The sequence below is a fragment of the Rhinoraja longicauda genome, chromosome 26 (genome assembly GCF_053455715.1).
Source record: "Rhinoraja longicauda isolate Sanriku21f chromosome 26, sRhiLon1.1, whole genome shotgun sequence".
Classification (NCBI taxonomy): Eukaryota; Metazoa; Chordata; class Chondrichthyes; order Rajiformes; family Arhynchobatidae; genus Rhinoraja; species Rhinoraja longicauda.
Window position 1 is genome coordinate 9522680 of NC_135978.1, and position 27891 is coordinate 9550570.

The 27891-nt window shown below is 44.9% G+C and overlaps 1 protein-coding gene across 1 annotated transcript in view; it reads left to right on the plus strand.

Moving 5' to 3' along the window:
* Positions 1-27891, plus strand: part of galnt17 (polypeptide N-acetylgalactosaminyltransferase 17) — a 314798-nt gene that overhangs the window by 14784 nt on the left and 272123 nt on the right. The window contains exon 2 of the mRNA XM_078422462.1: positions 19338-19521. Within this exon, the coding sequence (XP_078278588.1) occupies positions 19338-19521 (184 nt within the window). The remainder of the gene's footprint in view (positions 1-19337; positions 19522-27891) is intronic.

Below are 27891 nucleotides of genomic sequence, written 5' to 3' on the forward strand. Positions count from 1 at the left end.
TATGGTGCACCTGTAGAATAGTCTGTAAAGGAGTAGTAACTCACAAATAATTATGATTTTTAAAAAAATCACATGGGTTATTTACAAGACATTTTACACTGGGGCCATTTATGGAAGTGTGTTGAGGACAGTCGGCATTACAGTGGAGGAGGGGCTGAAGATCCTGACGCATATGAAGGTCGACAAATCATCCGAGCCTGATCAGATATATTAGTGGGAAGCTAGAAAGAAAATTCCAGGTGCCCTGGCTGAGATTTATGAGTCTAAATCACCCACAGAGTTGTGAAGTTGTGAATCTGTGGAATTCTCTGCCACAGAAGGCAGTGGAGGCCAATTCTCTGGATGCTTTCAAGAGAGAGTGAGATTTAGCTCATGGGGCTAACGGAATCAAGGGATATGTGGAGAGAGCAGGAACGGGGTTCTGATTTTGGATGATCAGCCATAATCATATTGAATGTACGTGCTGTCTCGAAGGGCCGAATGGCCTACCCCTGCACCTATTTCCCATGTTTCTAGGAGCCTAAATCTACTCCTATGTCTAATCATTTTATGATGTTATTTAGATACTGTGACCCCAGTTCTAAGTTTCTTCGACAGGGGGATACATTCTCTACTCTTCTGCCCCATTGAATCCTCTAAGAATTTTGTATGTTTCAATGAGGCCAACTCTAATTCTACTAAATTTTAGAAAATAAAAAAATACATGGGACCCGCCTGATAAACCTTCTCCGAAATCCCTTTATGGAAATGGGTCCCTCTGTAGGTAAGGGAAACAAATTTGTATTTAACACTCGTTATATCGGCCTACATGGAATAAAGGGCCTGTCCCACTTTAGGTGATTTTAAGGCAACTGCCGGCGACTGTCAAAGTCGTAGCAGATCGCCGAACTTTTCTTTTACCCGACGACAATAACCACGACAATGCCGAGTCAGGTCGAGATTACACCGTCTTTGGAAACATCGCGAAATTCCCACGCTGTCAATGCTTCTCCGGCATCCTAATTTTCGCTGAAATCACGGACAAGTCGGTAAGTACTTGAGAGTTTTGAACTATAACACCTTGCATGGGTTACTTAAAAACCAAGCTTCACTGTAACAAGGCATAAACTGGATTGACTTCCAGTTTACTTATGGCAGTATTAAGAAATTTAATTTTAAAAGTGGTTAAATGGATTTTTGTGAAAAGTGTGTTGGCATTCTTTGAAAATGTACGGGAGATGCATATCTGGTTTCTGGAATGCACATCTGGGTAGGGAGCCCACTTTAAATGTAATGGCTGATGGCCATAAACATCGCGAAATTCCCACGCTTACCTGACCGTCAAACTGTCGCCTCCAATCTACCTGTCAAATGTCCTGACGGTAAATAAATTGGTTAAATACAAGCATTTTATGGTATCTTCAAATGACTTTACTTATTTTAATATAATGTGCTTCTAAATGCATCTAAGAGAACCTAGCAAACCTGGACACAGCATGCGACAGCGCCCGCAATAAGCAACGATACCTGGCGACAAGCCAGCTGTCGCCGAGAAATTTCACTCCGGATGATTTCTCAGCGACGCGCTGAGATCCACTACGATTCTTGGAAGACTCCTCACAATCATGCCCGCGACACCCGGCAAATTGTCGGCAACAGCCTAGTTGCCGGCAGTCGCCTTAAAATCGCCTAAAGTGGGACAAGCCCTTAACTCTCCCTTCTCGTTTTGCTCAAATCCTATTGTAATAAAGGCTAATATACAACTTGCCATTCTTGTTGCTCGAAGCACATACATGGTAGCCTTGTATGCAATGGTACCAATAGCTCTTTGGACATGATAATTTCCAAATTTCACACCAACAAGCACTGGACAAAGTCTATTGTTGAAAGATTCGTGTCATAAGAGCAGAATGAAGTCTGTGGGCCCATCGAGTCGAGTCCGCCATTCAACCATGGCTGATCTACTTTTCCCTCCCGACCCCATTCTCCTGCCTTCTCCCCATAACTTTTGACACCCTTACTAATCAAGAACCTGTCGGTCTCTGCTTTAAAAATACCGAATGACTTCGCCTCCACAGCCGTTTGTGGGAACAAATTCTTACAGATTCACCATCCTCTGGCTATATAAATTCCTCCTCGTCTCCTTTATGTTGTTTTTTTGTTCCGAGGCAGTGCCCTCTGGTCCTAGCATCGTGCACAACATGAAAAGCCCATGTAGTTCTTTCATTTTGTAAATGCTGACTGAACGCCATTATCTTGCGACAAATCTCTGTCCTGCGCTCGTTCTGATCACCCGTGACTAAGCCTGAATACGCCTGCATTGTATTTGACAGGTTTTCTGACTGACGCCCTGTGTACCAGGACTTGTACAAGATAGAGTCTAAACAAATTTCTGGAACAATGCTTGTACTTGTAAAACCATTGGTGTCGCATCGCAGCTCACCTGATTTATTCTATCTTATGAATTTGGTTCTGATAAAATCTTGATTCACCTGTGTAACACTGATTCAATTGTCATCTAGACCTTAGTGTTCTCGACCTTAATAAGCAAAGAAGCTGAGTGTGCACTAGAACCATGGTAACTTAAGTAATAAGCAGATGGCCATTCCAGCCCTGTATCTCATAGCACCTGTATCTGTCGGGCAATCAGTGACGTAGCACGGTGGCGCAGCGGCAAAGATGCTGCCTCACAGCGCCAGAGACGTGTGTTCGATCCCGACTACGGGTGCTGTCTGTACGGAGTTTGTACGTTCTCCCCGTGACCTGCTAGATGCAGGAAAAATGTTCCCAAAGTTGGGCGAGTCCAGAACCAGGGGCCACAGTCTTAGACTAAAGGGGAGGCCATCTAAAACTGAGGTGAGAAGAAACTTTTTCACCCAGAGAGTTGTGAATTTGTGGAAACCTCTGCCACAGAGGGCAGTGGAAGCCAAATCACTGGATGGATTTAAGAGAGAATTAGATAGAGCTCTTGGGGCTAGTGGAATCAAGGGATATGGGGAGAAGGCAGGCACGGGTTATTGATTGGGGAGTATCAGCCATCATCATAATGAATGGTGGTGCTGGCTCGAAGGGCCGAATGGCCTCCTCCTGCACCTATTTTCTATGTTTCTATGTTTCTGCGTGGGTTTTCTCTGGGTGCTCCGGTTTCCTCCCACACTCTAAAGACGTACAGGTTTGTAGGTTATTTGGCTTTGATAAAATTGTAAATTGTCCTTAGTGTGTGTAGGATAGTGTGTGGGGATCGCTGGTCGGCGCGGACTCGGTGGGCCGAAGGGCCTGTTTCTGTGCTGTATCTCTAGACTAAACTAAACACGGAATTTGGCAGCTAACCTGTAGACAGCAAGATCCCCCCAGTCAGGAACCAAGCTACAAATCCCAGCGCACCCTGAAGAGTCACCGGTCGTCTGCTGAATGAGTGGCCTCATGGATAAGAGAGCTGGAGTTGGACATGTTCAGGTTTGTGAGGATGACTTTGAGGAGCCATGTATTGTTGCACCCTCAGCTCTCTCTAATGTGTAAGCAGGAACTGGTTTACACTGAGGATAGGCCTGGGGTGGTGCAGTGGCTCTGTGGGCCGGGCAGCATCTCCGGAGATGGGGAGGGGAGTGACATTTTGGGTCGAGACCCGTCTTCAAACAGAGACTGTCTCAGCCTCTCAGTCTGAGGATGGGGTGTCAACCTGAAACGTCTTCTGCTCCTTTTCTCCAGAGATGCTGCCTGACCTGCCGAGTTGCTCCAGCATTTTGTGCCTACCTTCTCACATTTCCAACATGGTTTAGTTTTGCCCCTCTCCAGTGCGGGTATTTCTGTGTCCACTCATGACCATACGTTATGCATTCCCTTCGCAAATGCTGCCTGGCTTTCTGAATCCCTCCAGCAGTTTGTGAGCTGCTCCATTCATCTCTACACTTACCAAAACAAAAACGTGGTGCAGCGGTAAAGTTGCTGCCTTACAGCGAATGCAGCGCCGGAGACTCAGGTTCGATCCTGACTACGGGCGCTGTCTGTACGGAGTTTGTACGTTCTCCCCGTGACCTGCGTGGGTTTTCTCCGAGATCTCCGGTTTCCTCCCACACTCCAAAGACGTACAGGTATGTAGGTTAATTGGCTGGGCACATGTCCCTAGTGTGTGCAGGATGGTGTTAATGTGCGGGGATCGCTGGGCGTCGCGGACCCGGTGGGCCGAAGGGCCTGTTTCCGCGCTTTATCTCTAAAAAAACCCCAAAAAAACAAAAAGCAGGATGGACTGAGCAGATCAGGCAGCACCTGTCAAGGAAATTGGATGGACAACATTTCCTGTTGAGACCTTTGAAAAAGGATCCTGGCTCGAAACATCGTCTGTCCTTTTCCCTTCACAGGTGCTGCCTGACCCACTGAGTTCCCTCAGTAGTCTTTTTTTCCCCATGAAATGTCAGCATCTGCAGTTTCTTGTGTCTTCTCCAAACAAACGCATCATGGCCTCTTTCAGCCAGCGCCACCAGTTTGTTCTATCTGTAACTTTTCCCTGTTCTGATCAAAGATCATTGACTTGATCTTTCCACAGATGCTGTTTCACTGACTTTGGCCCTCATTTCTGCTCTAAAAAAAAAATAGTATTGGGTGGCTAAGATTTTGGCCAAATCTCACAGAGGATAGTTTTCTTAGGTTATAAGGAAATCAGGATAATTTCTGATGTCATTCCATAGCACAAATGACATAAAATGACATAAAATTAAAGAATAATGGTCGAAAATGGTAAAAAATGCCTCAATAGCTGACTTCCATAGAATAGGGCGGCACGGTGGAGCAGCGGTAGTTGCTGCCTTACAGCGAATGCAGCGCCGGAGACCCGGGGTTCGATCCCGACTACGGGCGCTGTCTGTACGGAGTTTGTACGTTCTCCCCGTGACGTGCGTGGGTTTTCTCCGAGAACTTCAGTTTCCTCCCACACTCCAAAGACGTACAGGTATGTAGGTTAATTGGCTTGGTGAATGTCAAAAAATGTCCCTAATGGGTATAGGATAGTGTTAATGTGTGGGATCGCTGGTCGGCGCGGACCCGTTGGGCTGAAAGATCCTGTTTCCGCGCTATATCTCGAAACTAAACTAAACAAATAAAAATTAAATTTGATGTTGAGAAATAAGTCAAAATTAAATTGCATAGTCTAATGAAATATTGTGATATGCTTTGCTTTCTAAAGCATGCCAGAGGGAACACTCAACCTTTTACACCCTCTTCTCCATTATTTGAAAATCTTTTAAGGGATATTTATATCGTTAGGTGCTTATCATGGTACTCACCTGAACTCTCAAACTACACTCGCATTGCAGAGACAAATCTCAAAAGAAGTGGTTCCCAACACCCAGACTATTTGCAACCAATTCAGCGTATTGCTGTAGCCCAAGTGATATCAGAAACAGGTGAGCGGCACGGTGGCGCAGTGGTAGAGTTGTTGCCTGACAGCGCCAGAGACCCACCCTGTATCTCTAAACTAAACTAGAGTACATTATTTAAATGGATGCAGGGAGTAACTTGTGTGGGTGGTTCCCACCAGGCTGCAGGGATGGTCCTCCGTGGCAAGTAAATTGAGAAGCACTGCTGTAAGCTGACTTTAATGATAGCTCACACAGGGCACCGCAGTGGTGCAGCAGTAGACTTGCTAGCATACAGCGCCCGAGACCTGGGTTCGATCCTGACTACGGGTGCTGTCTGAAAAGAGTTTGTACGTTCTCCCTGTGACCGCGTGGATTTTCTCCAAGTGCTCCAGTTTCCTTCCACACTCCAAAGACGTGCAGATTTGTAGGTTAATTGGCTTCTGCAAATTCTCCCTAGTGTGTAGGATAAAGCTAGCGTATACATGATCGTTGGTTGGCGTGGACTCGGCGGGCCGAAGAGCCTGCTTCCACGCTGTATCCTTGTTGTGGGATTGCTTGCTGTCTATTGCATGGTGTCTTTGTGACTGAGCACACACGTTGTCCTGTGTTGCCTTTGACTAAGTTGGTTCTTCTTTTAGTTCTGTTCCCGGCACATCTGAGTGCAATACTCATTGAACTGAGGTTGACCCCACTACTTGATTGCTTGCGACGGCAGATTCACTCATTTCCTGGCACATTTTGCAAAGCTGAATGCATTGGTTTAAATGCAATTACCTGCAAACTGGGAAGAACCTGTAATTGATGACAGCTGTTAAAAGTTAGCCAAGTTGGTTCAAATCTACCCAGTGTTAGGTGGATGCAAAACTGTTAATTATTTGGAATTGGTGTTTTTTTGGACACCATGGAACACCAAAATGGCACCAGACATCCTTGGACACATTCTGTACTGAATCATATTTTAATGATTTAATAATATAGAGGTGACAAGGTGGCACAGAGGTAGAGTTGCTGCCTTAAAGCACCAGGTTCGATCCTGACTACGGGTGTTGTCTGTACGGAGATTTCACGCACTCCCTGCTCCGGGCTTTCTCCAGGTCCACCGGTTTCCTCCCACACTCCAAAGATGTACAGTTTTGTCTTTGATAAAATTGTAAATTGTCTCTAGTGTGTGTAGGATAGTGTGATTGCTGGTCGGCATGGACTCGGTGGGCCGAAGGGCCTGTTTCCACACTGTATCCCTAAACTAAGCTAAACTAAACTATAGCCACAAGGTGAGAAGAAGAAAGTTTAATGTAGATGTGTGGAGCAAGTTCTATTTACACAGAGAGTGTTGGGGGCCAGGGGTGGTGGTGGAGAAAGATACACTAGTGGCGCTCAAGAGGCTTTTGGATAGGCAGATGGAAGTGCAGGGAATGAAGGAATACAGATCATGTACAGGCAGATGAGGTCTGTTTAACGGGCAACATGTTCGGCTCAAAACATTATGTCTGAAGAGCCCGTTCCTGTGCTGTTCTGTCCTATGTTCTGTGATATCTTTATAAAAGACAAACCTGTGTCATCTTTATTTCAGAAGCACTTTCACTGGGCACAACCTGGTTGAATACACTTGGGGTTTAATATTTTTGTCTACAATATTGCTGGAGGCAATAACAGTAGAGTAGAGCTAGGATGCTGACATCCATTTTGGAAAAACAGTGCAGACACCTAACAATAAAATGAGGGCATTGTGAAACGAAAAGAAGGATTGAAGAGGAGTATGCAAATTAATTGAAAATATACAGGTAGAGGTTTAACGGGGAAGAAGAAATATTTCACGAGACGAAGAATTAAGATGTAAATTGAAGTGTGGAAACAGAACAAAGTTTAAAATATTGACATTTTAACAACATCCTGAATTCATTCATAACCCATAGGAATAGGCAGTGCACCTTGAATTATTTACTTTATGGACTGAGTGTTTAATTGTCAGCCGTTAATAATTAATAATTTTATGTATGTTAACATTAAGCAAATAGTCATACAGCACGGAAACAAGCCCTTTGACCCAACTCGTCCATGCCAACCATGCCAAGGACAACCAAAAGTACACAAATGCTTAGAAACTTGAGAGCTTTAACAGAGATCCCCCTTTCTTGAAGCCAGTGGCAGAGTTACTCCATGTCATTAAGCAACTTGTGATTATTAAGTCTATCTCTTGCTTATTACAAATTTTATTATGAATAACCATGTGCCTTTTTCAGAGGCAATTGCTTTAAAACCTCTTTTTGAGTTAGACCTGTGTTTATTAGCACCAAATAATTCATCAATTTTATTATAAGTGCTCCATGTCTTGAGATGGAGTGTAATTAATTATGAATTCTTTAGTACTTTCCCCATGATACGAAAGGACATCTTCGGAAGTGGAAACGGAAATGTAAGGTAGGGAAGGAAGATGAATGTCTATCAGAAAAATAATCACCAGTTAAATTGCTTAATTCTTGTTGCAGTTGGACCCTTTACAAAGCCAATCACCAGTAGTGATGCAAACAATCGTACTGCTGTCCAAATTATTCCTGTAGCATGTTTTCTGGTCGTTGTTTAACAGTTTCAGTGTATCAACAAATTTCAAAGGGGATGCTCAATAAGCCAGATACAGTACATTCCTTAAGCAATGATAGGCTAGAATCTTAAATCTCCAGTCTAGTTTCCAATATTTCTTCAGTTCATGAACAAATAAGAGTTGATTTTTGGAGTTGGCCCAAATTCAGGTGAGTCCACTTAAGATAATAGAGAGTATCACATAATGCTGGAGTAACTCAGCAGGTCAGGCAGCATCTTGGAGAGAAGGAATGGGTGACGTTTCGGGTCAAGATCCTTCTTCAGGCTGAAGAAGGGTCTCGACCCGAAACGTCACCCATTCCTTCTCTCCTGAGATGCTGCCTGACCTGCTGAGTTACTCCAGCATTTTGTGGTACCTTCGATTTGTACCTGCATCTGCAGTTATTTTCCTACAACATCAGTCTGAAGAAGGGTCTCGACCCGAAACGTCACCCATTCCTTCTCTCCTAGATCCTGCCTTACTGGCTGAGTTACTCCACCATTTTGTGATACCTTCGATTTGTACCATCATCTGCAGTTATTTTCCTAAGATAATTGAGAAGTGATTTGAAGGAATATCAGGTTTGGCCCTTGTTTAATATTGACAGGTGAACTCCTTTCTCCCTGGTAATTACTTCTCAGCTGCAGAGTTAAGGGTGGAATGCACTGAAAAACCTGTATCAGGGTGGAGGAATTTCAAGAAATAATGTTCCATTTAGAGTATAAATCCTATGAGCCAGATGTGATCTGATCCAAAATGCAAAGACTGCTGGGACTTCTGGCAGAGATTTTTGCATCTTCATTCACCCATGAGTGAGATACTTTTTCCATCTGTGAGATACTATAAGAATGGAAGATAGCTAATGTTGTACCCTTATTCAAACAATGGCAATGGGGATAATTCCGGGACCTACGGGCAGTGGTTGGGAAAATTCAGCGGAACAGGATTTAAGGTCACTTGGAAAGGGTAGGGACTGATTAGGAGGAATCGGCAAGATTTGGGGATGTGGCCTAACATGGACAAACAAGATTAGTGTAGATAGGAAGATGGACATTGAGTGCTGGAGTAACTCAGTGGGTCAACTAGCATATCTGGAGAAAAAGGATGGATGACGCTTCGGGCTGGGACCCTTCTTCAGACTGATGTGTAGATGGACATCACAGCTGGCATGAATGAGGTGGGCTGTACGGACCCATTTCTGCTCTGTATTTGAATCTAGACCCTCTTCAGACATTCTTCTTCAGCCTTCACTGTTGTGGAAGATTGTCTGAATTCTGTTAAGAACTGGCCAGAGGCCAGGGCAATTGGGCAATTGTTCTTTGAGTTCAACAACAGGTAACCTGAAGAATTTTGTTCTTGAATCCACCAGACAGAATTGTTTAGTTTTGTAACATTTCCCAATTGCATTTCACCCAAATACTATTGATGTTCTGCTTAAATGTGTCACAAGTCTGCTCTGTGTGATCTAACAAATGCATTTTAAAGTTTGTACACCTGACCACCACTTTGCTTTTAGCTCCCTTTAAAACAAAACTCATCTTAGCAGAATACATTGTTATGACAGTTCAATTGTCTTACCATTTTTCTAAATCCATTCAGTGCTTTGTATCTTGTAAGCCTATTGATCTCTCGATCTGAATTAAAATCATCTGCCATTGTGGATCGAAGAAGTATTTGAAAACCCCATTGTGCGGATTTAAAATTGAAATCTTGTGAAAGCAAAGTTGAAAAATTAAATAGGTATAATGCATGAAATATTATCATAATGTTCCAGTCCGCCTGGTATCAAATGCACAATAAAAATATTATGTAGAGACAGGGCTCAATAGAAACACTGGAGTAACTGCGAGACAGGTAGCATCTCTGGATAGAAGGCATGGGTGAAGTTTCGGATTGAGACTCTTCTTCAGATCTGAAGATCTCTCTAGAGTTGCTGCCTGTCCCGCTGAGTTACTCCAGTATTTTGTGTCTATCTTCAGGGTAAACCAGCATCTGCAGTTTCTTCCTACTCAATGGAAACATTATTTACTTCTATTAGTATGGCCACTTTCCCTTTGCTCCCTTATCTGATTCCCCTAAAACAATCACACCAACATAATTTCCCACTGCTTTTTAATCATTATTTCCAAGCCCAACACACACTACCTATGGCCCCCTCGATGATGAATGGAAACGTGGGTGAAATTGGAGGAAGTGATCAATATTTGCAACAATATATACCAACTGTGACTAAAATTAATTACCTAATATAGTCCATGAACATAGTACCGTACCAATTAAACGCATTGCCTCGCCAACTGTCTGTCTGTCCTTTTCTTCTTTGTGTTTTAATAGTATGTGTTAAATGTATGTTTTTCGTGTTCTTTAGCTTGTTTTATGTGGGGGGCGGGGGGAAGGAGGTGTTGGGGCAAACTTTTTTTAATCTCTTATCTCGACGGAGATGCGATTTTTTTCCGTATCGTATCTCCGTCCGCACTGCGGCCTAACATCGAGGAGTTGGCGGCCTTTGCTGGAGACCGACCTTTGAGAGCTCCACTGCGGGTGCCCATGGGACTTTAACGTCACGGAGCCCGCGATCCCTTTGCCAGGGATCGACCTCGGAGCTCCAACCATGTGTGCTTGCGGACTTACATCACGGAACCCGCGGTCTCTGGTCTGAGACCGACATCGGGAACTCCAAGCCGCGGGAGTTTCGACCGCCCCGACGCGGGGGCTTCGACCGCCGGCTGCGGGAGCTTTGATCGCTCCGACAGATGGTTTGACTACCGCGGGAGAAATAAAGAGGAAGAAGATTGGACTTGTATGCTTCCATCGCAGTGAGGAATGTGGGGAATCCACTGTGGTGGATGTTTATGTTAACTTTTATGTATTTTTGTGTCTTGTATTTTTTCCGTACGGCTGTAAGGTAATTCGCATATCACGAAGCAGGAAGTATGTTGGGCCTTTTTGACTGTGGAGTCGATGGTGGCCCCCCCATTTAAGGTCCCTGGAGATGATGGTTCCAAGGAACTTAAATGACTCCACAGATGTGACTATGGTGTTGTTGATGATGAGTGGGGGGAGGGGAGGGGGATCTCTTCGAAAGTCTACAATTAGTTCTACTGTCTTGAGAGCATTGAGCTCCAGGTTGTTGCGATGGCACCAGGACGCCAGCTGTATCACTTCCCCTCTGTAGGCAGATTCCTCCCCATCCTGGATCAGCCCAATCAGGGTAGTGCCATCCGCAAACTTGAAGAGCTTGACAGAGGAGTCTGTGGAGGTGCAGTGGTTGGTGTAGAGAGAGTAAAGGAGAGGGGAGAGTACGCAGCCTTGCGGAGCTCCTATGCTGAGGGTCTTCGGGTCCGAGATGTGCTTTCCCAGCCTCGCATGCTGCTTCCTCTCTGTCAGGAAGTTGATGTTTCTCAGTCATCTCTGCTGTTGTACTCAAATGATCTCATGATAAAGGCCAACATACCATTTATCTTTCAAATTGCTTGCTGAACCAGCAAAATAACTTTCAGTGATTGGCGTACAAGGACTCTCGGGTCTTTCCAAACACTAACTAACGTTTTAAAATTAGGTAGTTTGGGACTTCAAGATAGAAGCTGAGAGTTGTGAACGGAAAGCTTTCATTTTCTATAACAATTTTATTTCGACTCTGCAAACCATTAGTGTGGCGAAAGGAATGCTGACTTTCCCTGGAAATTCATCTCTTGGTTGCTGATAATGCAAAGCCAGGCGGCAGAGTGAGCATGAGAAGGAAGCAGAGAGGCTTGAGATTTTAAGGTATCGACAGACCTATTAATGGATGGCACGGCAAATGGAATATTTCATGGAAAATGGCAATAGAAAGGGAAATCATTTTAAAGTGGTGAGAGAGATGGGCGGCACGGTGGCACAGCGGTAGAGTTGCTGCCTTACAGCGCCAGAGACCCGGGTTCAATCCTGACTATGGGGGTTGATGTCTGTACGGAGTTTGCACGCTCTCCCCGTGACCTGCGTGGATTTTCTCTGGGATCTCCAGTTTTCTCCCACACTCCAAAGATGTGTAGGTTTGTAGGTTAATTGGCTTGGTATAATTGTAAATTGTCCCTAGTGTGTGTAGGATAATATTAGTGTGCGTGGATCATTGATCGGCATGGACTCGGTGGGCCGAAGTGCTTATTTCCGTGCTGTATCTCCAAACTAAACTAAACTAAACTAAAATGTTTGTTAGTGTTTGGAAAGACCTGCGTGTTCTTGTTCGCCAATCACTGAAAGTTATTTTGCTGGTTCAGCAAGCAATTTGAAAGATAAATGGTATGTTGGCCTTCATCATGAGATCATTTGAGTACAACAGGAGAGATGACTGAGAAACAAGGAACCGCAGATGTTGGTTTACAAAGAAAGACCCAAGTGTTGGAGTCAGGCAACACTGGAGTCCCTGGAGATTATGGATAGGTGACATTTTGGGTTAGAACCCTTCTTCAGACTGACTTTGAGGCGATAGGTTCAATAGACAATGGACAATAGATAATAGACAATAGGTGCAGGAGGAGGCCATTCGGCCCTTCGAGCCAGCACCGCCATTCAATGTGATCATGGCTGATCATTCTCAATCAGTACCCCGTTCCTGCCTTCTCCCCTGACTCTGCTATCTTTAAGAGCTCTATCTAGCTCTCTCTTGAATGCATTCAGAGAATTGGCCTCCACTGCCTTCTGAGGCAGAGAATTCCACAGATTCACAACTCTCTGACTGAAAAAGTTTTTCCTCATCTCAGTTCTAAATGGCCTACCCCTTATTCTTAAACTGTGGCCCCTTGTTCTGGACTCCCCCAACATTGGGAACATGGGTTCAGAAGGATATGGGCCAAACGCAGTGTAGATGGGGCATGTTGGTCAGTGTGGGGGATGTTAATGAGTGATTAGCAAGAAATTTAGAGACATCATTGGGAAATATCGTTGGTAACATAGGGTATACATTGTAATGTCTTTCTGACCCAGTCCAATGTGCAGTAAAGATGCATTGAGGAACAAACTTTAAAAGTTATGGACACATATTAAGATTTTTACACAGTGAGTGCCTTCTGGACATGCTCCAGGTTTAGGGCTCAGATGAGATGTAAATTCACTTATACTCTCCGTGCATTGTTCATTAATTCAAAATCACCTTCACCTCAAACGTATTTCCCCTTTGTTGGACGTTGCAGAGTATTGTACCTTTATCTCACTCTACTTATGCATACAACAATGAACTTGACTCGACTTGATTTGATTTGTTTTATTCATGGGTGAAGATGAGCTGGCAAAGGCTGGTACAGCCTGCTGGTATGAACGCGGCCAGCAGAAATCATTGCCAATAGGTTAAGCTGGCAACATTATCTGCAAACACTGTGTCATTAAATGGGGCACTCTAAATTACAAGGTTTCTCCTTGTTATTCATGTAGGTCAATATTTTGAAACTTTGTTTGTTTTGAAACTTTTTAAAATGAACAGCAACTTTTTAAAACTGCCAATGTCTGCCCTTTGTGGCTCCTGATTCTTGCTGTGTATGTTATTCAACAGCACCATGTTTTTGAGATAGAAGTCAGGGAGTGAAGAGAAAGTTACAATTTTCTCAAGAGCAGCTCATTTTACCAGAAGAAATGTTGCTGATTTAAATTTAAAAAAATTGTCTTCCCATTTGCTCTAGAATGTGTTACAAACTGTGGTTAACTTCGTTTGTTTTGAAACTTTTTAAAATGAACAGCAACTTTTTAAAACTGCCAATGTCTGCCCTTTGTGGCTCCTGATTCTTGGTGTGTGTGTTATTCAACAGCACCATGTTTTTGAGATAGAAGTCAGGGAGTGAAGAGAAAGTTACAATTTTCTCAAGAGCAGCTCATTTTACCAGAAGAAATGTTGCTGATTTAAATTTTAAAAAATTGTCTTCCCATTTGCTCTAGAATGTGTTACAAACTGTGGTTAACTTCGTTTGTTTCTTGAACTACGTTACGACATTAGGGAGATGTATGCTAGGAAGACTCCATGCATTTGAAGGCTTTATGTGCCTGCTTTACACATCCTAAGTGAGGCTGTTGAGTCAAGGTTAGGCATACTCTTTTTGGTGCACTAAAATATTGCTGCCACAAGATTGATAAAACAAGATTGTTAACATAGAAACATAAAAAGTAGGTGCAGGAGTAGGCCATTCGGCCCTTCGAGCCAGCACCGCCATTCAATATGATCATGGCTGATCATCCTAAATCAGTACCCCGTTCCTGCTTTCTCCCCATATCCCTTGATTCCTTTAACCCAAAGAGCTATATCTAGCTCTCCCTTGAAAACATCTAGTGAATTGGCCTCCACTGCCTTCTGTGGCAGAGAGTTTAAAAGCAGATGTGACCCAGCATTACGGTGATTGCCATCCACAGTTGTGTTAAACAGTGACTGGCTTAGGTTCCATCAGGAGCAGAGGCATTGTAGTCTACGTTTTGCCCACCTTTGGGCACAACCCTAAGAAATGAAAATCTGCTCTTAAAGGCACAGTCCCCATGGCTGCCGGAGACCAGTAGCAGAGAGGTTTCCATGGGGGAGACGGAGGCAAGGGTCTTGCCGATTGTGCATTTTTATACCTGCTCTTCCAGAGTGAGCTTCTGTCCTGGAGTTTCCTGCTCCGTCTTGGCCCGAGCATGCGGGATGATCATCGAGCCAAATGTTATTCTCTTGTCAGTTCCATTCTCCTAAAAATGCTGACGGGTTGAGAACAGAGTGTGCACCTGTGAACACACAGTCTTCACTGGGTATTATGCCCCTTGTTTTTTTCTCTCTCTGTGTTGATTCACTAATTGTGTTCTGTGGACCCAAGAGCTTCAATATTATGCAAAGGGTTGAAATACTTGGTGTAGCACCATCTAATGTGCTCATTAGGTGTGAGTCCTGCAACTGGCAAAATGCCAGACCACTAACATGCATCCCAACTGGTAACGACTGCTTTAATGAAGCATTTGGCTCACCATGCCAAATGATTATGATCACTGATAGGGTTGCCAACTGTCCCGTATTTGCCGGAACATCCCGTATATTGGGCTAAATTGGCTTAATACGGGGCTGCCCTTGTCCCGTATTAGGCCCGGGGCACGCTGTAGGCCCGGACACTGTAGGTCAGGATACTGTAGGCCCGGGGGCTGCAGTAGGTCCGGACAGTGTAGGCCCAGAGGCCCGGGCGCCTACTAACGGAGGTTGCATAGCAAACCGCCTCCCGGCCCGGGCGGCCGCCATTGGTGGAGCGGGAGCATGTGGCCGCTGGCTGGGTGAGGTCACGTGGGGCGCAGGGTGGTGACTCCACCTTTTGTCCCTTATTTGGGAGTGAGAAAGTTGGCAACCCTAATTACTGATTATCACTGATCCAATTTGATCCTGATTAGCCATGATCACGGTGAATGGCAGTGCTGGCTCGAAGGGCCAAATGGCCTACTCCTGCACCTATTGTCTATTGTCTATTGTCTAATTTACTCTGCGTAAAGTCGGTATTGGCAATGAAAACAAAATCACATGATCCATTTTTCTAAGAATTATCATTTGAATGCTTTGTCCTTGGTTCTATGAACTCATGTCTATTAAACATTTACAAGCATCACCCATATTTAAAGACTCTTGCATCTCAGTAGTGCAGTTTTAAACCTCCAAAAATGTCATTGTATCTGCAATAAAGATAGATACAAAATGCTATCAGGCATTCAGCAGGTCAGGCAGCATCTCTGGAGAAAAGGAATAGGTGACATTTCGGATTGAGGGCCTTCTTCAGACTGAGAGCCGGGGGGTGAGGGAAACTAGAGGTAGGAGAAGATACAGAAAAGATTCAGAGATGGCACCGATTACCATGGAAAGGTGGAGCCCACAATGGTCCATTGTTGGCTGTGGAAGAGGTGATAACGAAGGGATACGAACTGTGAAACTAGCAGGACAACGAGGGTAAGGGAGAGATGGAGAGAGAAGGGATGCAAGGTTACTTGAAATGAGAGAAATCAATATTCATACCGCTGGGCTGTAAACTGCCCAAGCAAAATATGAGGAGCTGCTCCTCCAATTTGCCTATAGCCTCACTCAGACAGTGGAGGAGGCCAAGACTGAGAGGTCAGTATGGTAATGGAAGGGGAGTTAAAATGTTTGGCAATACTTGGGCTTCAGGTGAAATGGCCTTGCAACCAACACTAGTTCTTGGTCACGTTCACGGTTCTCGGAGGTGATAAGAGATTAGCAAATAGCCGCCAATATTGAAGCTCCTCTTGTGGCCTTTTGAACAAAACACTGCATTGGTGGTGACTACTGTGCCCATGACTGCCTTCTCTTTTTGAATGGAGAGATATTTGAAATGTGAAAGATGTATTCAAAACAACGAGGGACGTGTGAGCAGAGTCGGTGGAAACAGTCCAGAGGCAGAGGGATCAAAGACTTAAGGACACGCAGAATCGTGACGGAGAAAGGATCTGCGTTTTCACGAAGGAAGCTTTTTTTATCACAATGAATATTTAAAATCTGTAATGTATAACTTGACAGTGGTGGTGACAATTGGTTTCAGCAAGTGAATTCAGTTTATACTTGAAAGAAAAACTGCAGGGCAACAATTAATGGCCAGATGAATGGGCAAAAGGACTTAAAGGGCAAAATGTCTTTCCGCAGTATTGCCATTTTCTAATTAGAAACATATAAAATAGGTGCAGGAGTAGGCCATTCGGCCCTTCGAGCCCGTACCGCCATGCAATACGATCATGGCTGATCATTCCAAAATCAGTAACCCGTTCCTGCTATCTCCCCATATCCCTTGATTCCATTAGCCCTAAGAGCAATATCTAACTCCCTCTTGAAAACATCCAGTGAATTGGCCTCCACTGCCTTCTGTGGCAGAGAATTCCACATAGTTTCACAACTCTCTGGGTGATTCCACATTCACAACTCTGTGGGTGACTCACTCTGTGTAAAAGGTGGTGTAGCAAAGGGGTGATGGAGAATGGTGATCCACTGAACACTATTTAACAATCGCACCGGTAAGCATTACTAAAATATTAAAGACTCAGCTTAATCACTAACAACCAATTCCAGTATCCAGTATCAGGAAGCCATCTGTCACAAAATCTGCCCTCAACAATTTAGTGTTGTTAATCATGTTTCGCACGCTAAAACTGTTAGAACAGTTAACAAAAAAAAAAAAAAAATCTGAGTAAAGTAATAATGACAGTGGCTATTAACGTTGGGTTTTATAAGCAGGCGAATAATGCATTTTGAAGTACTTTTAGGTCATATTAGATAAAAGGGCACTTCTGGTCAGTCCCAATGGGGACTAAGTTCCCGCTTGAAAGAGAAATCTCTCAGTGTAATAGAAATGAAAGGGAATACAATTGTGCAAGGAGAAACAAACGATCACTTGTCAGATCTGCTGTTACACGAGCGGGACACACATGGACCAGGGATTGAATTATGAGGGAATACTTTACAAGGGAAGTGACTAACTTGCTTTCAACAACCATAGCTCAAAAATATTAGGATTGAAGTCTTGCTGTTAGAAATTGAGTTTCAGCCAGTATCTTGCACAGAGTTGAGGGTGTTCTGGCAGCGCCTTAAACACCTTTGATCCTTGCAAATTACTGGCGTACATCCGTGGATTTGTGGATCGCCTTCAGTGGGTCCATTTGAGTTTGAGTTTTATGTATTGTCACGTGTACCGAGGTGCAATGAAAAGCTTTTTTGCGTGCTAACCTGTCAGCGGAAAGACAAAACATGATTACAATCGGGCCATCCACAGTGTACAGATACCCAATAAAGGGAATGATGTGAATAACGTTTAATGCAAGGTAAAGTCCGATCAAAGATAGTCCAAGGGTCTCCAATGAGGTAAATAGTAGCTCAGTACTGCGCTCGAGTTGTTGGTAGGACGGTTCAGTTGCCTGATAACAGCTGGGGAAAAAACTGTCCCTGAATCAGGAGTTGTGCCTTTTCACACTTCTATACCTCTTGCTCCATGGGAGAGAGGGGAGACAAGGGAGCATCCAGCGTGGGACTTGTAGTTGATTATGCTGCTGGCTTTGCTGTGGCAGCGTGACGTATACATGGAGTCAATGGAAGGGAGGTTGGTTTGTGTCTTCCCCGGTGACAACACTCAGGTAGGCTTGGTGAGTGAATGGGAGGGCAACAGGCACGGGCTGCCAGCAGGCCAGATGGTTTGTGAAGCTGGGAGAACAGTCCTGATTCCACGACGTGCAGAGAAAGGTTTTAAAGCTGGTCCTGCTGGATTCCTTCAGCAATTCCATCAACAGCTTTAACATGTTTCCAGACAAGGTTCCTTTTGAACATGGGCAAAAGCCTGACGATTGATTTAGGTCCACACAAATGACATCTGAAGATCCCTCATCCATGGATTCTGACTCATTCTACACCCAAAGACGGCGTGGTAGCACAGCGGTAGAGTTGCTGCCTTACAGCACCGGAGGCCTGGATTCGATCCTGACTGCGGGTGCTGTCTGTATGGAGTTTGTACGCTCTCCCTGGGACCACATGGGTTTTCTGCGGGTGCTCCGGTTCCCTGCACAATTCCACGGACGTGCAGGTCTGTAGGTTGATCGCTGTCTGCAAATTACCTCTTGTGTGTGGGATGGGAAACTGGCATTATATAGAACTAGTGTATGGGTGATCGTTGGTCGGCATGTACTCGGTGGCCCAAAGAACCTGTTTCCACATCGTATCTCTAACGTAACTAAACTATAAAATGAGCAAAAAGATTTAAATTCTCTCTTCTGGAGATTACACATCAAGTGAAATCTCGATTAAGGATGTGTTTGTACTTTTCTTACCAAACCATACCAATGTGGTGGCTGGAGCCAAAATAATTGGAATGCGTTCAACTTGAACCTGCAGTAAACGTTCATACATTGTATATGCGTTTTTATGACTCTCTCACCTTTCCCGAAGAAACGTTAGAAGGCCTGAAACACACAAAATAGCACTTACAGATTACTTCTTTGTCATGCACCATTTTTCGAATTTAGAAGGATGAGAGGGGATCTTATCGAAACGTATAAGATTATTAAGGGGTTGGACACGTTAGAGGCAGGAAACATGTTCCCAATGTTGGGGGAGTCCAGAACAAGGGGCCACAGTTTAAGAATAAGGGGTAGGCCATTTAGAACAGAGATGAGGAAAAACGTTTTCAGTCAGAGAGTTGTGAATTTGTGGAATTCTCTGCCTCAGAGGGCAGTGGGGACCAATTCTCTGAATGCATTCAAGAGAGAGCTAGATAGAGCTCTTAAGGATAGCGGAGTCAGGGGGTATGGGGAGAAGGCAGGAACGGGGTACTGATTGAGAATGATCAGCCATGATCACATTGAATGGCGGTGCTGGCTCGAAGGGCCGAATGGCCTACTCCTGCACCTATTGTCTATTGTCTATTGTCTATTTTCATAAGAGTCTATTCTTCGTCATTCTCCCACTTTAGGATTGTCAAAGTCTCTCGGGCTCATCGAGGGATTTGGTGGACGTGGCCAGGGAGGATTGCCTGCTACTCTCACGACCGAAGAGGAACAAAAAGCTGCAGGAGCATATGAAAAATATGGCTACAACACCTACCTGAGCAACAGGATTTCTCTCGATCGATCCATCTCAGACTATCGACCGAGCAAGTAAGTGACAGCCCTTCAATCCTGAGCAATTTGCCAATCATTATTTCAACGCCAATTTATTAACCCCCTTTTACTTGGGTGGCTACAATATTTAATATTCTTTATTTATGGGTTGAACAAATGGAATGAGAAGGTAGACACAAAATGCTGGAGTAACTCAGCGGGGCAGGCAGCATCTCTGGAGAGAAGGAATGGGTGACATTTCGGGTCAGTCTGAAGAAGAGACTCGACCCGAAACGTCACCCATTCCATCTTTCCAGAGATGCTGCCTGTCCCGCTGAGTTACTCCAGCATTTTGTGTCTACCTTCGATTTAAACCAGCATCTGCAGTTCCTTCCTACACAAATGGAATGAGAATGCATTCTGTCAATGTGTGTCCCGTGGAAATGTTCAGTGAAGGACTGGTGGATTTTCTATCAAGCTTATTTCGATGTGGGTGCATAGTGGGCTTCTATTGCCTTTATTGTCCAGAAGAGGTTCTAATGGTTTACATTCACGTGGCCTTTCCAAATATGATTGTCACTTTGAATTTTGTTCGACTCCAGAGGAAGAATTCTATGCTATCAACCCACATTCGGTTAATTAAATTAGATTCGACAGAACCCATCTCACACGAATGCTCAAAATTAAAATCAAATGAATATCTCCGCTCTTTAGGTAGACACACAATGCTGGAGTAACTCAGCGGGTCAGGCAGCATCTCTGGAGAGAAGGAATGGGTGACGTTTCAGGTCGAGACCCTTCTTCAGACTGATGTCAGGGGAGGGGGCGGGACAAAGATAGGATGTAGTTGGAGACAGGAAGACAGTGGGAGAACTGGGAAGGGGGAGGGGAAAGAGAGGGACAGAGGAACTATCTGAAGTGAAGTCAATGTTCATACTGCTGGGGTGTAAACTGCCCAAGCGAAATATGAGATGCTGTTAGTTTCCTGCACATCTCTGCTTTTTATGGGCTTTATGAGACTTAATTGGAAATAAGTGTGGACAATTTTTAATTTGGTACTTACACACATGAATTTGCCATGTAATGCGGCATTGTGTTGAAATTTCACTCATAGGTAATGCCTGTTTATTTTGGAGTTGGCATTGAGGACCACATGCATAGAAATCCTCATGTATCCATGAGGAGGTATTAATGCAACACAGATAAGGGACAACAATAATGATTTGCCTGTTGGTGCATTGCATTTCACCTTCAATTATGGTCAAAATTCAAAGCCGCTAAGATCAAAATATTACTGCTGTAGACTTTTTTCGGGTGAAAATGAGATGGATGGTTTGCCTTAACTGAAACACAACTGAAACAAGCGAGACCATATTGTCCTAGAGTGCCCAATGAAGAGTGCCAGCAGGGCAAAATGGGTTAAGCTTAAAGCATCAGAAGGAATATTAATTACACAGAATGGTGTCATGCCTGATGGCTTTGATGGACTTTGATGCTCTGGAGTTGCAAGAGTCTCTGCAGGAAATGCCTCATTGCATTTTCTGAGTGATGTGGTCCTTATCATAGTTTGTTTCTGAACTGATTGAAAGATAGAAATAAAGACGTGGAATTCATTGCCACAGAGGGCTGTTGAAGCCAAGTCAACAGAGGGCGGCACGGTAGCGCAGCGGTAGAGTTGCTGCTTTACAGCGAATGCGGCGCCGGAGACTCAGGTTCGATCCTGACTACGGGTGCTGCACTGTAAGGAGTTTGTACGTTCTCCCCGTGACCTGCGTGGGTTTTCTCCGAGATCTTCGGTTTCCTCCCACACTCCAAAGACGTACAGGTATGTAGGTTAATTGGCTGGGTAAATGTAAAAATTGTCCCTAGTGGGTGTAGGATAGTGTTAATGTACGGGGATCGCTGGGCGGCACGGACTTGGAGGGCCGAAAAGGCCTGTTTCCGGCTGTATATATATGATATATGATATGATGATATTTTTAAGACTGTGATAGATAGATTCATGATTAGTACGGGTGTGAGGGGTTATGGGGAGAAGACAGGAGAATGGGGTTGAGGAGGAGAGATAGATCAGCCATGATTGAATGGCGGAGTAGACTTGATGGCCTGAATGGTCTAATTCTGCTCCTATCACTTATTAGCATGAACATAACTTGGAAACAGGCCTTTCAGCCCACTGTTCTCCCTGTGACTACATGGGTTTAACCCCCGCACTACGATTCCTCCCACGTCCTAAAAATATGCAGGTTGTTTGGTTAATTGCCCCTTGTGTGGCAAGGTTTAAACAGAGAAGTCGATGAGAATATAGGGAGAATAAAACGTGAACAATTAGTGTAAGGGGGCGGTTGAAATAGTGAGGCTGAAGGGCCACTTTCCACGCTGTATTTCTCTGACTATGGCTATAACTCTACATTGAAACAAGGTTGCTATCGGCATATCTGTGGAAAATGACACCAAGCGCATATGTCAAGGAGCAACATATAGATTTGTAATATAAGAAAATAACTGCAGATGCTGGTACAAATCGATTTATTCACAAAATGCTGGAGTAACTCAGCAGGTCAGGCAGCATCTCGGGAGAGAAGGAATGGGTGACGTTTCGGGTCGAGACCCTTCTAGATTTATATATAGATTTACATACAGGTTTAGTTTAGTTCAGAGATACATCGTGGAAACAGGCCTTTCTGCCCACCGAGTCCATGTTGACCATCGATCACTCGTAAGTGGTTCTAAGTTATTCCACTTTTTGCATCGTACACACTAGGGGCAATTTACAGAAGTCAATTAAAACAAACCTGCACGTCTTTGGGATGTGGGAGAAAACCGGAGCACCCGGAGAAAACCCACGCGGTCACAGGGAGAACGTACAAACTCTGCGCAGACAGCACCCGTAGTCATGATTGGACCCGGGTCTCTGGCGCTGTGAGGCAGCAGCTCTATCACTGAGGCACTGTGCCACCCTTGGAAACTCTGAGTAGCTCAGGAGTGATCCCTTCACAGGCTAGAGGGAACAATGGCAATGAGGAAGTGTTTTCTTCCAAGATTCTCAAGCTATGGCTGGCCAAGTAAGAGTTGAACTGGGTTATTATAATCCCAGGCTAGAGATGGCGATCTGTGCGGTGAACGGTATCAGATGCTGCAAACAGAATGAAAGGGTGGTAGGTTATCTTTGGTGCAATCATATGAGACACGATCGGGGGCCATTTTGATACTGTGGCAGGACTGGAAGCCTGATGCATGGGATTCAAATGTGGAGCAACAGTGACGGCCATAATCATACCACCATGTGCTCAAATTGACAACAGTTTTGTGAGGAATAATCTTGCTTATTGATGGTGGTTGGATAACCTTCCTTGTTGGAAACGCTGATTGATCTCAACAAGCACGATCACTCGGTTGGGTAACCTGCGAGCACTCTCTCAGCACTTACATTATAATCATGGCGAGCTGGTAATTTGTGAATGGCTGACACAGAAACATAATCAGGAGCAGACTCATTGGAGTAGAAATTCATGTTCACATGAAAACAGGAGCCAAAATGTGACTGTGCACATTAAACGGCGTACAATTGAATCCGTCGTACATGCTGTTATAGCAGGAGCTTTTTAAATCAGTGCTTAACATCAATCTCTTATGGAACCCATTGGATGGTGTGGGCTGAACTGATGGGAAAGGTTTCATGGACTTGCTTGACCATCCCCTCACCTTCTCCCCCCAACAATGTTGTCGGTGCTTAGATTTTCATTTTTCTCAGATGCCAGATTATCTGATTGTTGGATTGCTTTCTGTCCTTTTCCATAATGGGATACTGATTGAGAATGATCAGCCATGATCACATTGAATGGCAGTGCTGGCTCGAAGGGCCGAAATGGCCTCCTCCTGCACCTATTGTCTATTGTCTATTGTCTATTGTCTATTTTCCATAACCTTTCTAAACCCGACAGTGGCGCAGCGGGTAGAGCTGAACAGAACCAGAGAGCGGGGTTTGATCCTGACCTCGGATGCTGTCTGTGTGGAGTTTGCACTGTGTGGAGTTTTCTCCCTTTCTCTCAGTGACCGCGTGGATTTCCTCCGGGTGCTCCGGTTTACTCCCACATCCCAAAGACACGTGGGTTTGTCGGTTAAATGGATGTAAATTTCCCGTAGTGTGCAGGGAATGGATGAGAAAGTGGGATAACTTAGAACTAGTGTGAACAGGTGATCAGTGGTTGATCTGGACTCGGTGGGCCAAAGACCTGCTTCCACGCTGTATCTCGAAGTGCTACATATTGAGGTGCAGTCAAACGTTTTTTTTGTATCCTATCCAGCCAAATCATCCTTTAAATAAGTGCAATCAAACCATATACAAGTACAACAGGTAGTGCAAAGTGAAAAAATTACCAGAGTGCAGAATAGTCTTCCAGAGTTATAGCATTATCGTTACGGAGAAAAAGTCCAAGGTCTGCAATGAGGTAGGTTGGAAGTTTGGGATTACAGCCTACTTTGTGGGAGGACCGATTGGTGGTTTGTTTACAGTGGGTGAGAAGATGTTTCAATTTGGTGCGATGTGGTTCGAAGCTTTTGTATCTTCTGTCTGCCGGGACATGGGGGGGGGGGGGGAAGGGGATGTCAGGGATGTAAATGGTCCTTGATTATGTTGGCTGCCTTCCTGAGGCAGTGTGAAGTGTGGATGGAGTCGATGGTCGGGAGGCTGGTGTGTGTATCGCACTGGTCCACATTGACAATTTTCTGCAATTTCTGCAAGACTCTGCAACGTCTTGGGTGGAGCTGTTGCCAAACCAAGCTGTGATACACCTCGAAAGGATGCTTTATATCTGTGGAGGTTGGTGAGAATGAGTGGAGACGTGCTGAACTTGCTCAGTCTTCTGAGGAGGTAGAGGCATTGATGCGCTTTCTTGCTGTAGCTTCAATGTGGTTGGTCTGGGACATGTCGTTGGTAATATTTACCATCTCATCTTTAGCACCGTTGCTGCTAATTGGGGCATGTAGACAATAGGTGCAGGAGGAGGCCATTCGGCCCTTCGAGCCAGCACTGCCTCATCTTTATAGGCTGCAGCTTTATAGGCACAGTGGACCTATTAGCAACAAAACACACTGGACCTATGACAGCACCCCTGCCTGGACCCTTGCTTCCTGAAGTCAATAACCAACTGCTCAATAGAGTCATAGAATCTTACAGCTTGGAAACAGGCCCTTTAGCCAACCTGCCCATGCCGACCAAGATGCTCCATCTATGCTAGTCCCACCTGCCAGTGCGTGGCCCACATCCCACGAAATCTTTCTTATCCATGTACCCTTCCAAATGCCTTTTAAACATTAATCTGTTAATCTCGCTGACTTGAAGGGAGAGGTTGCTATCTTGACTCCATGTTACTGAGCTCTGTATCTCCATCTCGTACTCCATTTTGTCATTGCTCAAGACCAGGCCCCACTGCTACTGATGTCACCAGCAAACTTATAAATGGAGTTAGAGCAGAACTTGGCTGCAGTCATGGATGTTTAGGGAGCACAGTAAGGAGCGGAGGACAGATCTTTGCTGTGTTAAAAAAGTATCATATCATATCATATCATATATCTACAGCCGGAAACAGGCCTTTTCGGCCCTCCAAGTCCGTGCCGCCCAGTGATCCCCGTACATTAACACTATCCTACACCCACTAGGGACAATTTTTACATTTACCCAGCCAATTAACCTACATACCTGTACGTCTTTGGAGTGTGGGAGGAAACCGAAGATCTCGGAGAAAACCCACGCAGGTCACGGGGAGAACGTACAAACTCCTTACAGTGCAGCACCCGTAGTCAGGATCGAACCTGTGTCTCCGGCGCTGCATTCGCTGTAAAGCAGCAACTCTACCGCTGCGCTACCGTGCCGCTATCGTGGAGATGTTTTAAGGTCCTATGTGATAGGAGTAGAATTAGGCCATTCAGCCCATCAAGTCTACTCCGCCATTCAATCATGGCTGATCTATCTCTCTCTCCCAACCCCATTCTCCTGCCTTCTCCCCATAACCCCTGGCACCCGTACTAACCGAGAATCGATTTATCTCTGCCTTAAAAAATATCCACTGATTTGGCCCCCACGGCCTTCTGTGGCAATGAGTTCCGCAGATTCACCACCATCTGACTAAAGAAATTTCTCCTCATCTCCTTCCTAAAAGAACGTCCTTTAATTCTGAGGCTATGACCTCTAGTCCTAGACATCCTCTCCACATCCACTCTATCCAAGCCTTGCACTATTCTGTATGTTTCAATGAGGTCCCCCCTCATTCTTCTAAAGTCATTCTACTGAACCTCTGTTGCCTATGCTCACAGATTGTGGTCTATGGGTGAGGAGGTCAAGGGTCCAGGCAGGGGTGCTGGGTCATAGGTCCAGTGTGTTTTGTTGCTAATAGGTCCACTGTGCTGATAAAGCTGCAGCCTATAAGGATGAGCCAGAATTTCATTGCTCTGGTTCATAACCATTGCATTTAATAAACAAACACTCTTGGCAGCGTAATAACAGTTGCACAGCATTTTCATTCTTGTTGATTATTTATCAAAATATTCCATAATGTTTACTTGTTTTATCGACTGGATCGCCTTTGTTTAAGTAAGTGCAGAAATAGTGTTTTTCTCAAGGATGCAGCATCCTGCTGCTGTGCACAAATTATACAGTAGCTCAACGTTGGTGAGGGCTGGAGAAACAAAGAGCTGCAGAGGCTGGTTTATAACCAAAGACAGACACAAAGTGCTGGAGTAACTCAGCGGGTCAGGCAGCTTCCCTGGAGGAGAAGGGTAGTTGGCCTTTCGGGTCGGGACCCTTCTTCAGTCTGACCCGAAACGTCACCTGTCCTTTTCCTCCAGAGATGCTGCCTGGCCCGCTGAGTTACTCCAACACTTTGTGTCTATCTTTGGTGTGGGTTGTACTATGAGAGACCAATGCTGCTCAATCCACTCTTCCTCAGCTCTGTTTTTGCTGGATGCTTGAGTGTGTCATAGAGTCATAGTCAGACAGTGTGGAAACAGATCCTTCAGCCCAACCTGCCCACGCCGGACAACATGTCCCAGCTATGCTAGTCCCACCTGCCAGCGTTTGGCCCATATCCCTCCAAACCTGTCCTATCCTTATGTATGCCTAACTATTTCTAAAATGTTGGGATAGTCCCTGCCTGAACCACCTCCTCTGGCAGCTGGTTCCATACACCCACCACCCTTTGTGTGAAAACGTTACCCCTCAGATTCCTATCAAATCTTTTCCCCTTCACGTTAAACTCATGTCCTTTGGTCCTCGATTTCCCCTATGCTGGGCAAGAGACTCTGTGCTTCTACCCGATCTAGTCCTCTCATGATCTTATACACCTCTATAAGGTCATACCTATTCCTCCTGCGCTCCAAGGAATAGAGTCCCAGCCTACTCAACCTCTCCCTATAGCTCGGACCCTCGAGTCCTGGCAACATCCATGTAAAACACACACACTGCATGTCTTTGATATCAGAAAGCAACTCCCATCCTGGGTCATGCAATCAGTAGCCAGCCACTCCTCATTTTCCCCATTGATGATTTCAATGCAGTCTGTTTGTGACGCGACTTTAACTGCTGGAACATCTTCCTTGACCTAGCCCCGGCTAACATACTTCTTTCTGCAACAGTCCAGATCAATAATTCCTTTTAAATGCCTATAATCACTCCCTGGTCCATTATCGCGCGCCAGGAAGGCAATTATGTGCACGCCTTCTGATCGCATTGCTCCTGAACATATCTGTCAGAATGGTTCTTTAATAATTCCAAGGTCTATCCATGCTGATTTCCGATCGTAATATTTACGGCTTCATTTCCTTTCGATGAGTGTGGATTTCATGCTTTGCCTATCATGCAGAGCAGTTGCACTCCAGGCCTTTGCATTTGCTCAGTTCGAGTACTGTCTTCTCTTCACTACATTAGTGACCTGGCGTGCGTCGGATGCTCCCAAATGTCGAGGTCCTTATTGGCAAGCAAAATCAGCAGCCAGTGAAATCTGGTCCTGGGTTGTGGAACTGTTCTGATTATGGCCCCGAATGACTTAGGATGTACCGTGGGTGGGCTGCCTCATTCTCCAATAGCACAGTGACACAGCTGGTAGAGCTGCTGCCTCACAGAGCCAGAGACCCAGGTTCAATCCTGACCTGTCTGTGTGCAGCTTACACGTGCACCCTGTGCTCATGTGGGTTTCCTCCGGGCGCTCCGATTTCCTCCCACATCCCAAAAAACATGTAGGTTAGTAGGTTGATTGGCCTTTGTAAATTTTGTTCAGTTCACTTCAGTTTAGTTTATTGTCTGTCACATGTACCGAGGTACAGTGAAAAGCTTTTGTTGCGTGCTAACCAGACAGCGAAAAGACAATACATGATAACAACGGAGCCATTTACAGTGTATAGATAAACGATAAGGGAACAACGTTTAGTGCA